This window comes from Lottia gigantea, assembly GCF_000327385.1.
Source record: "Lottia gigantea unplaced genomic scaffold LOTGIsca_219, whole genome shotgun sequence".
Lineage (NCBI taxonomy): Eukaryota > Metazoa > Mollusca > Gastropoda > Lottiidae > Lottia > Lottia gigantea.
The window spans coordinates 4,377-16,422 of record NW_008708547.1 but is presented as its reverse complement, the minus strand read 5'-3'; the positions used below and the strand labels follow the sequence as shown (position 1 = coordinate 16,422).

The following is a 12,046-nucleotide window of genomic DNA, read 5'->3' as shown; positions in this document are numbered from 1 at the left end:
CACCCAAATTTACCCACAGAGGGTCAAATATCGGACCTTTACGATATACATGTACATACAATACATTAAGAAAGACAGGGCCAAGATATGATAAAAGAAAAAAAAGAAAAACCCTGCTGCAAATTTTGTAGAACAAACTTTATGTTCAGACTTTATTTCTATGGTTATCTAATTTCCTTACCTGTCCAATGACCGGAGCTGTAAGTATAAAAGTATCAATGTAGTTTCGTTGAAACGGATCAGAATGATTAAGTGATTGGTCTAGTTGTAAAGGACCTGTGTCTCCAAGACTACCATAAATTCTCAGAGTAACTTTGGCGTCCGTCCCTGCTTCATGTATATTTCCTGTTTTTACTTCTACTTGATACGAGGTATCTGAAAAATCAGTCAACAATTTTATATGTGCTTTCTTTAGATACTTTGGTACTAATCATCTTCTACAATGATCAAGATATAACATCTTCAATTTCTACAATGATCAAGATATTACATCTTCATCTTCACAATGATCAAGATATTACATCTTCATCTTCTACAATGATCAAGATATTACATCTTCAATTTCTACAATGATCAAGATATTACATCTTCATCTTCACAATGATCAAGATATTACATCTTCATCTTCTACAATGATCAAGATATAACATCTTCAATTTCTACAATGACCAAGATATTACATCTTCATCTTTACAATGATCAAGATATTACATCTTCATCTTCTACAATGATCAAGATATTACATCTTTGTCTTCTACAATGATCAAGATACTACATCTTCATCTTCTACAATGATCAAGATATTACATCTTCATCTTTACAATGATCAAGATATTACATCTTCAAATTCTACAATGATCAAGATATTACATCTTTATTTTCACAATGATCAAGATATTACATCTTCAATTTCTACAATGATCAAGATATTACATCTTCATCTTCTACAATGATCAAGATATTACATCATCATCTTCTACAATGATCAATATTACATATTCATCGTTACAATGATCAAGATATTACATCTTCATCTTCTACAATGATCAAGATATTACATCTTCATCTTCTACAATGATCAAGATATTACATCTTCATCTTCTACAATGATCGAGATATTACATCTTCATCTTTACAATGATCATGATATTACATCTTCATCTTCTACAATGATCGAGATATTACATCTTCATCTTCACAATGATCAAGATATTACATCTTCATCTTCTACAATGATCGAGATATTACATCTTCATCTTCACAATGATCGAGATATTACATCTTCATCTTCTACAATGATCGAGATATTACATCTTCATCTTCACAATGATCAAGATATTACATCTTCATCTTCTACAATGATCGAGATATTACATCTTCATCTTTACAATGATCAAGATATTACATCTTCATCTTCTACAATGATCGAGATATTACATCTTCATCTTCACAATGATCAAGATATTACATCTTCATCTTTTACACTGGTCAAGATATTACATCTTCATCTTCTACACTGGTCAAGATATTATATCTTCATCTTCTACAATGATCAAGATATTACATCTTCATCTTCTACACTGATCAAGATATTACATCTTCATCTTTACAATGATCAAGATATTACATCTTCATCTTCTACAATGATCAAGATATTACATCTTCAATTTCTACAATGATCAAGATATTACATCTTCATCTTCTACACTGATCAAGATATTACATCTTCATCTTCTACAATGATCAAGATATTGCATCTTCATGTTCTACAATGATCAAGATATAACATCTTCATCTTCTACAATGATCAAGATATTACATCTTCATCTTCTACAATGGTCAAGATATTACATCTTCAAGTTCTTCAATGATATTTGTGTGATAAATAGAATCTTTCAGTAGTGCTTATGATATATGAAATTTATGAAAATTGTAGCCGAATTAAATATTCCCTGGTCGTGGCAACTCATTTTACCGATGTCATATTACATAATATCCTTTATATATTACATCACGACTTCTCTTTGATCTCTGGCCTTTGCACTCACCCAATAGCGACAACAAGAACTGCGTAAACTCTCTGGTTTACATGAGAGAGGTTGCTGCAGACGTGGGACCTGAAAGGACACTTTCTGTCTTATGATGCTTGTAACATTGATCAGCTTTATACATCCTCTGAGCATCAGTCTAATACAATTTTAAAAGTCGTTTGCACTATTATCATTATTAATAAATAAACCAAGTACTAACGATCTGAACCGCAAAACGCAACCCAAAATCTAAAAACGTCATAAATTATACACGAACAGATTTCTAAAATTTAATTTGTGTTTCTATTTCAACAACATGATTTAGCTTTCAACGTGGTGATTAAAATAGTGACTGTACTTCGCCTATGAACACGAAACAGTTCTAGTTTCAGCACCTCTGTTGAAGATTAGGATACGTGTTCATTAACAGTGTTTTACTAATGCTAGATGAAGTTATGGAGAAAGGTAGAACGGTGTAAATAGTTTTTAATGTCAAACTTTACCTTCGGGTAAAAATGTAACCATACCAACATCTTCTATTGGTGAATGTGGAAACTGATTATAAGCATAGCATATCTGTCGCCCTTTATGATACGCAACACCAAAACATACGTCATCGGCTAAACAAGATTGTGCACATCGTATTCGTCCAGGTAAAACTCTATAATCATAATATCCTGAAAACAGTTGGTCATTTGAGAAAGAGAGATACGTTTTAGAGATTATCTCAAAAGATTCACCAATTACAAATATAAACACACATCTCAACAATATCGACAACATTTTCCTCGGTTAGACTTGACGATACGAAACAATTGATTCTGAAGATAGTGACAAGACGTTTCTGCGTTTAAAAGAAACATGCATCAATTTTCTTATTATTGATTGTTAGAGAACATAGATAGACTGTTGTTAGTTGCTATATATCGATACGAGAACATTGAAAGTCTGTTGTTAGTTGCTATATATCGAGACGCGCACATAGATAGTCTGTTGTTAGATGCTATGTATCGAGACGAGAACATACATAGACTGTTGTTAGCTGCTATGTATCGGGACGATAACATAGATAGACTGTTGTTAGCTGATATGTATTGGGACAAAAACATAGATATTCTGTTGTTAGCTGCTATGTATCGAGATGAGCACATAGATAGAATGTTGTTAGCTGGTATGTATCGAGACAAAAACATAGATATTCTGTTGTTAGCTGATATGTATCGAGATGAGCACATAGATAGAATGTTGTTAGCTGGTATGTATCGAGACAAAAACATAGATATTCTGTTGTTAGCTGATATGTATCGAGATGAGCACATAGATAGAATGTTGTTAGCTGGTATGTATCGAGACAAAAACATAGATATTCTGTTGTTAGCTGCTATATATCGAGACAAAAACATAGAAAGTCTGTTGTTAGTTGCTATGTATCGAGACAAGAACATAGAGAGTCTGTTGTTAGCTGTTATATATCGAGACAAAAACATAGATAATCTGTTATTAGTTGCTAAGTATCGAGACAAGAACATAGAGAGTCTGTTGTTAGCTTTTATTTATCGAGACAAAAACATAGATAATCTGTTATTAGTTGCTATGTATCGAGACAAGAACATAGAGAGTCTGTTGTTAGCTTTTATATGTCGAGAAAAAAACATAGATAATCTGTTATTAGTTGCTATGTATCGAGACAAAAACATAGAGAGTCTGTTGGTAGTTGCTATGTAAGGAGACAGAAGCATAAGGAGTCCGTTGTTAGTTGCTATGTAAGGAGACAGAAGCATAAAGAGTCAGTTGTTAGTTGCTATGTAAGGAGACAGAAGCATAAAGAATCAGTTGTTAGTTGCTATGTAAGGAGACAGAAGCATAAAGAGTCAGTTGTTAGTTGCTATGTAAGGAGACAGAAGCATAAAGAGTCAGTTGTTAGTTGCTATGTAAGGAGACAGAAGCATAAAGAATCAGTTGTTAGTTGCTATGTAAGGAGACAAAAGCATAAAGAGTCAGTTGTTAGTTGCTATGTAAGGAGACAGAAGCATAAAGAATCAGTTGTTAGTTGCTATGTAAGGAGACAGAAGCATAAAGAGTCAGTTGTTAGTTGCTATGTAAAGAGACAGAAGCATAAAGAATCAGTTGTTAGTTGCTATGTAAGGAGACAGAAGCATAAAGAGTCAGTTGTTAGTTGCTATGTAAGGAGACAGAAGCATAAAGAGTCAGTTGTTAGTTGCTATGTATCGAGACGAGCACATAGAGGGTCTGTTGTTAGTTGCTATGTATCGAGACGAGCACATAGAGAATCTGTTGTTAGTTGCTATATATCGAGACAAAAACATAGATAGTCTGTTGTTAGTTGCTTTGTATGATGAAGCAGTGTTGTTGGTTTGGTTGTTGATACTTCGCGAGATCTGGTCGGGTCGAAGGACATGGCAGTGAAACTCGGCCCTATACAACTTTTAATAAGTTATATTACCTTTAACATAAACCTACACCAACAATATAATATCAATTCCCTCTCAATAATTATAATATACAATACCTTTAACATAAACCTACACTAACAATATAATATCAATTCCTTCTCAATAATTATAATATACAACTTTTATTAATTTATATTACCTTTAACATAAACCTACACTAACAATATAATATCAATTCCCTCTCAATAATTATAATATACAACTTTTATTAATTTGTATTACCTTTAACATAAACCTACATCAACAATATAATATCAATTCCCTCTCTATAATTATAATATACTACTTTTATTAATTTGCATTACCTTTAACATAAACCTACATCAACAATATAATATCAATTCCCTCTCAATAATTATAATATACAACTTTTATTAATTTGCATTACCTTTAACATAAACCTATACTAACAATATAATATCAATTCCCTCTTAATAATTATAATATACAACTTTTATTAATCTATATTACCTTTAACATAACCTGCATTAACAATATAATATCACGTCTATTTCAATAATTACAATATACTACTTTTAATAATGTAAATTACATAAATCGTTAGCGATGTGTCACTCCTTTGGTTATCATCGTCTGACAGTTGATTATATTTCCTATCACGTGTATTACAATTCTAAAATATAAATCAAACATAAGATTAGCGGTCTTGGACTTCTGCATTTGGTCAAAAATAAAACAATTTTCAACAATTCTTCGCTACAGTTAGTCTCTTCATAATGTCTAAATTGATTTTAATAATTACCTTCTGAACTAGTTGGCTGAAGTTCTTTTTCAATCGATCCATTATTAAATTCAGTTAACCATCGATTACACACAAACACATAACGTCGACCTTCATATGGTATATCAATAGTAACTGTATCTAAGTACCAACCAGGATCTAATCCAGAGTTGTCATGTCCTATCTTAATTTTTTCCATCTAAAATCAAAAAGTAAACATACTAATAGTAATAATAGTGTGTTTCAGAGAAACGTTCAAGTGAGAGGAATTTTTCGATAATCTATCTTTCTACGATATTTCAGATATGCTAAATACAAAAAAAACTGTTCAAAACCAAATTCTGGGTTCTTTACCTCCAAATTTTCATATCTATATAAACTAAAATTATAATACTTTTTATATTTAATATTGAGATCCGGACCTACACTTTGGAAATTTGTTTTGTTTCTAAGACTAACTACACTCTGTCAAAATCTCCTATGGAAAGTTAAAATCAAGGGATGAAGGTGGTTATGATCTAGATTAACACCTAGATTTGCCCACAGTGGGTCAAATATCGAACATTTACGATTAAAATAAACACCAAGAAAAACAGTGTTAAGATAAGATAAAAGAAATACAAGTGAAACCCTGCTGCAAATTTTGTAGAACATATTTTATGTTCAGACTTTATTTCTATGGTTATCGGATTTCCTTACCTGTCCAATGACCGGAGCTGTAAGTATAAAAGTATCAATGTAGTTTCGATGAAACGGATCAGAATGATTAAGAGATTGGTCTAGTTGTAAAGGACCCGTGTCTCCATAACTACCGTAAATTCTCACATATGCTTTGGCGTCTGTTTTTGCTGTACTTGCATCTCCTGTTTTTACTTCTACTCGATAAGAGGCATCTGAAAAATCAGTCAATAAATTCATATATGTTTTCATTAGAAACTCTCTTATTTTGGCGGTATTCATCTTCTACAATGATCAAGATATTACATCTTCATCTTCTACAATGATCAAGATATTACATCTTCATCTTTACAATGATCAAGATATTACATCTTCATCTTCTACACTGATCAAGATATTACATCTTCATCATCACAATGATCAAGGTATTACATTTTCATCTTTACAATGATCAAGATATTACACCTTCATCTTTACAATGATCAAGATATTACATCTTTATTTTCACAATGATCAAGATATTACATCTTCAATTTCTACAATGGTCAAGATATAACATCTTCATAATCACAATGGTCAAGATATTACATCTTCATCTTTACAATGATCAAGATATTACATCTTCATCTTCTACAATGATCAAGATATTACATCTTCATCTTTACAATGATCAAGATATTACATCTTCATTTTCTACAATGATCAAGATATTACATCTTCATCTTTACAATGATCAAGATATTACATCTTCATTATCTACAATGATCAAAATATTACATCTTCATTTTCTACAATGATCAAGATATTACATCTTCATCTTTACAATGATCATGATATTACATCTTCATTATCTACAATGATCAAGATATTACATCTTCATTTTCTACAATGATCAAGATATTACATCTTCATCTTTACAATGATCAAGATATTACATCTTCATCTTCTACAATGATCAAGATATTACATCTTCATTTTCTACAATGATCAAGATATTACATCTTCATCTTTACAATGATCAATATATTACATCTTCATCTTTACAATGATCAAGATATTACATATATGTATTACATTACATTAGTTGTAGAATTGCAGGTGGCAGCGAAGGGTATAATTTGATTGTCATGCTGGATAGTTGGGCCGTTAGGTACACTTGTTTGTAATTGGTATATCCAGAAACTTTCCCTGTGTAATTTGGTAGTTGTAGGTATAGAAACTTTTTGTGAGGAATGTCAGTGAAATGACCGCTTAATCGAGTGAGGAAAGCGTTTTGGGTTTAGCCAACATATTGTCGCATTATTTTACAGGAAATGAGGTATATGATGTTTTTATCAAAGCATGAAAGAATGTTCGAAAATGTTTCCGTTTTTCTTGTTTTCGAAATAATGAGAAACATGTATGTAATCGCAGGTATGACACCTAGAATCGTGATATATATATATATATATATCTGGCAAAAAATTACAAAGCTAAAAGAGACTAGTCCAAACACCTCTGTTGAAGATTATGAACACGTTAGCTTTCAACGTGGTGATTAAAATAGTGACTGTACTTCGCCTATGAACACGAAACAGTTCTAGTTTCAGCACCTCTGTTGAAGATTAGGATACGTGTTCAGTAACAGTGTTTTACTAATGCTAGATGAAGTTATGGAGAAAGGTAGAACGGTGTAAATAGTTTTTAATATCAAACTTTACCTTCGGGTAAAAACGTAACCATACCAACATCTACTATTGGTGAATGTGGAAACTGATTATAAACATAGCATATCTGTCGCCCTTTATGATACGCAACACCAAAACATACGTTATTATCATAACAAGATTGTGCACATCGTAACCGTTCAGGTTCAACTCTATCATCATAATATCCTGAAAACAGTTGATCATTTGCGAAAGAGAAATAAGTTTTAGTGATTATCTCAAAAGATTCACCAATTACAAATATAAACATACACCTCAACAATATCGACAACATTTTCCTCGGTTTGACTTGACGATACGAAACAATTGATTCTGAAGATAGTGACAAAACTTTTATTTTCAACTTTTCTGCGTCGAAAAGAAACATGCATCAATTATACAAATATATTTAAGTGGTCGGTTTTAAACATGAGAACATAATATTGATTTTTGTACAATTTAAAAATTGTTGTTTTAACTTACATCAATGATATGAAGATAAGAAAATGCTTAACAGACTACCAATTTACCAGACATTACCTCATTAAGTTTCCTTCTTTGTTCTTTGTTCTTTGTTTTGTTTTTGGTTGCTAACGTATCTTATACGACTACTAAATGTATACACTTTCCAGTTTGCCACGAAAACATTTTTTGCAGTTTTTACAACAGTGGCGTGTTGGATCCAAATTGGCTGGAGGGGCAAAAATCGTTTTGGCGCCCCTACACAACTGCGCCTTTTGTACAATCCAATATATATATATATATATATATAACTTTTAGACACGTTCGTCAATAATGCAAAACTTACTTGAAGCGAGCGTCAGATAGCATTCAGTTGACGCCATTTTCGCCAATAATCGCCGCTGAGATCGTCGGAATCGAGGATGTCTTTAGACGAGCGGCATAACAACTCCATATACGCAAGCCAATAATCGCCGCTGAGATCGTTGCCAATAGATTGTATTAGCAATTCCTGTAGATAACCAGGTACTTTTGATCCGAACCGCAAATCGAAACCTAAAATCAAAACAACATATTGGCGAAACTTCATATCAGAAAGTACATCAATCATAAGTGAGGAAGAATTTCATAATGAAAAGTGGTATCAGTTGTCTAGAAGATTAAGCATACCCTATCTAGAGTCACACCCGTCAAAGCTGTATTCGATACTTGACTCGTTTCAGAAAAGGTGTGTTCAGCTGTCGAAGAGCTTAGAGCCTCCTGGTCACTAGTTAACTAGTTAGTTAACATGTCTGTGTGTGCAGATTTCAATATTTTCCATCTGCATCAAGATGTTGGCCTTTTAACAAACAATTGCTTTATCCTGCAAATCTCAAAAGTTCCGCTGCACAGCATACCAAAATCAAAGTCATTATTCGGACAAAAAGCTTCCTGCTTTGACCATAGATGTTTTGTTTAAAACTGTTTTTATGGAAAATTTATGTAGCCTTCACCTGCATGCTTGCAAATATTTAAGTGACTAAAACGACGACCTTTCCTGAATAGTGCCTCATAGTGCGCATGATTAAACACTGTTTTTTATATAAAAAAAAATGGCTGTGCCAATTGCAGACATTTGCTGTGTCTAAAAAGGGCTTTGCGCGCCCTTTTGACGACTTGGGCGCCCTTGATTTTCTGCTGCTGTTTTATTTCCCAGACAGATAGTCTGTTGTTAGTTGCTATGTATCGAGACGAGAACATAGATAGTATGTTGTTAGCTGCTATGTATCGAGACGAGAACATAGATAGTCTATTGTTAGCTGCTATGTATCGAGACGAGAACATAGATAGTATGTTGTTAGCTGCTATGTATCGAGACTAGAACATAGATAGTATGTTGTTAGCTGCTATGTATCGAGACGAGAACATAGATAGTATGTTGTTAGTTGCTATATATCGAGACGAGAACATAGATAGTCTGTTGTTAGTTGCTATGTATCGAGACGAGAACATAGATAGTCTGTTGTTAGTTGCTATGTATCGAGACTAGAACATAGATAGTCTGTTGGTAGCTGCTATGTATCGAGACGAGAACATAGATAGTCTGTTGTTAGCTGCTATGTATCGAGACGAGAACATAGATAGTCTGTTGTTAGCTGCTATGTATCGAGACGAGAACATAGATAGTCTGTTGTTAGCTGCTATGTATCGAGGCGAGAACATAGATAGTCTGTTGTTAGATGCTATGTATCGAGACGAGAACATTGATAGTCTGTTGTTAGCTGCTATGTATCGATACGAGAACATTGAGAGTCTGTTGTTAGCTGCTATGTATCGAGACGAGAACATAGATAGTCTGTTGTTAGCTGCTATGTATCGAGGCGAGAACATAGATAGTCTGTTGTTAGTTGCTATATATCGAGACGAGAACATAGATAGTTTGTTGTTAGCTGCTATGTATCGAGACGAGAACATAGATAGTCTGTTGTTAGCTGCTATGTATCGAGACGAGAACATAGATACATCGAGACTAGAACATAGATTGTATGTTGTTAGTTCCTATTTATCGAGACTAGAACATATATAGTCTGTTGTTAGCTGCTATGTATCGAGACGAGAACATAGATACATCGAGACTGGAACATAGATAGTATGTTGTTAGTTGCTGTATATCGAGACTAGAACATAGATAGTCGGATGTCGGCTGCTATGTGTCGAGACTAGGACATAGATAGCCTGTTGTTAGATGCTATGTATCGAAACGTGAACATAGATAGTCTGTTGTTAGATGCTATGTATCGAAACGTGAACATAGATTGTATGTTGTTAGTTCCTATTTATCGAGACTAGAACATAGATAGTCTGTTGTTAGTTGCTATGTATCGAGACAAGAACATAGATAGTCGGATGTCGGCTGCTATGTATCGAAACGTGAACATAGATAGCCTGTTGTTAGATGCTATGTATCGAAGCGTGAACATAGATAGTCTGTTGTTAGATGCTATAAAATTTATTAACAGGGCAATAACTAATATTAATTCTATTTTGATTGACATATATCTCAAGTACCTGTAGTAACATTGTCTTTTGTTCTTAAGGTGTATGACAATGTTCGTTATACCTTGACCATTGTGAAGATGCTAGCTTGTCTACAAGACATATTTCACACTATTTCAAAGTCGTAAGGGCAATAACTCCAAAATTGTTGATCAAATTGGTACTTATTTTGACTTTTATTAGGCCCATATACATATGTCGTTGAAACGAATCGGTTAATTTTTTTAAACTAATTGAATATTTCGATGAAACGAATTGATTATTTCGTATTACCGAAAATAAGCATTGAAAAATGTCCGTGCGGTACTCTGTATGTAGCAGAGTACGATATTGACTCAAAATGAAACAAGGTATTGGTGATATCTGTAGACAAGAGAAGATAAGCGAAAACTGAAAGTGTTTACGGAAAGATGAGGTTAAGTGTCTTTGACAGTCCACCACATCCCAAACTTCGGCTAATCATCTTTGACAGTAGAACATATACAATACCTCGTCTGATCATCTTTGACAGTCCACCAGATTCCATACCTCGTCTAATTATCTTTGACAGTCCACCAGATTCCATACCTCGTCTAATCCTGATTGACAGTCCACCAGATTCCATACATCGTCTAATCATCTTTGACAGTCCACCAGATTCCATACATCGTCTAATCATTTTTGATAGTCCACCAGATTCCATACCTCGTCTATTCGTCTTTGACAGTCCACCAGATTCCATACCTCGTCTAATCATCTTTGACAGTCCACCAGATTCCATACCTCGTCTAAATATCTTTGACAGTCCACCAGATTCCATACCTCGTCTAATCATCTTTGACAGTCCACCAGATTCCATACCTCGTCTAATCATCTTTGACAGTCCACCAGATTCCATACCTCGTCTAATCATCTTTGACAGTCTACCAGATTCCATACATCGTCTAAATATCTTTGACAGTCCACCAGATTCCATACCTCGTCTAATTATCTTTGACAGTCCACCAGATTCCATACCTCGTCTAATCATCTTTGACAGTCCACCAGATTCCATACCTCGTCTAATCATCTTTGACAGTCTACCAGATTCCATACCTCGTCTAATCATCATTGACAGTCCACCAGATTCCATACATCGTCTAATCATCATTGACAGTCTACCAGATTCCATACCTCGTCTAATCATCTTTGACAGTCTACCAGATTCCATACCTCGTCTAATCATCTTTGACAGTCTACCAGATTCCATACATCGTCTAATCATCTTTGACAGTCCACCAGATTCCATACATCGTCTAATCATCTTTGACAGTCCACCAGATTCCATACATCGTCTAATTATCTTTGACAGTCCACCAGATTCCATACCTCGTCTAATCATCTTTGACAGTCCACCAGATTCCATACATCGTCTTATCTTTGACAGTCCACCAGGTTCCATACCTCGTCTAATCATCTTTG

General features: G+C 33.7%; 4 protein-coding genes across 4 annotated transcripts; 2 read left to right on the top strand and 2 right to left on the bottom strand.

Moving 5' to 3' along the window:
* Window positions 1–1,106: 1,106 nt before the first annotated feature.
* On the top strand, window positions 1,107–1,679 carry LOTGIDRAFT_174810 (hypothetical protein; the record flags this gene model as incomplete). The annotated part of the gene is made up of 1 exon (XM_009054467.1): window positions 1,107–1,679. The coding sequence occupies one exon, from the start codon at window positions 1,107–1,109 to the stop codon at window positions 1,677–1,679; it is 573 nt and encodes a 190-aa protein (XP_009052715.1).
* A 1,356-nt stretch (window positions 1,680–3,035) lies between these two features.
* On the top strand, window positions 3,036–3,755 carry LOTGIDRAFT_174809 (hypothetical protein; the record flags this gene model as incomplete). The annotated part of the gene is made up of 1 exon (XM_009054466.1): window positions 3,036–3,755. The coding sequence occupies one exon, from the start codon at window positions 3,036–3,038 to the stop codon at window positions 3,753–3,755; it is 720 nt and encodes a 239-aa protein (XP_009052714.1).
* Window positions 3,756–4,961: 1,206 nt separating this feature from the next.
* Window positions 4,962–8,454, bottom strand: LOTGIDRAFT_174808 (hypothetical protein; the record flags this gene model as incomplete). The annotated part of the gene is made up of 5 exons (XM_009054465.1): window positions 4,962–4,987; window positions 5,268–5,445; window positions 5,946–6,139; window positions 7,625–7,798; window positions 8,418–8,454. 5 exons carry the CDS (start codon window positions 8,452–8,454, stop codon window positions 4,962–4,964), a joined length of 609 nt encoding a protein of 202 aa, XP_009052713.1.
* A 2,552-nt stretch (window positions 8,455–11,006) lies between these two features.
* Window positions 11,007–12,041, bottom strand: LOTGIDRAFT_174807 (hypothetical protein; the record flags this gene model as incomplete). The annotated part of the gene is made up of 1 exon (XM_009054464.1): window positions 11,007–12,041. One exon carries the CDS (start codon window positions 12,039–12,041, stop codon window positions 11,007–11,009), a length of 1,035 nt encoding a protein of 344 aa, XP_009052712.1.
* Between the last annotated feature and the right edge of the window lie 5 nt (window positions 12,042–12,046).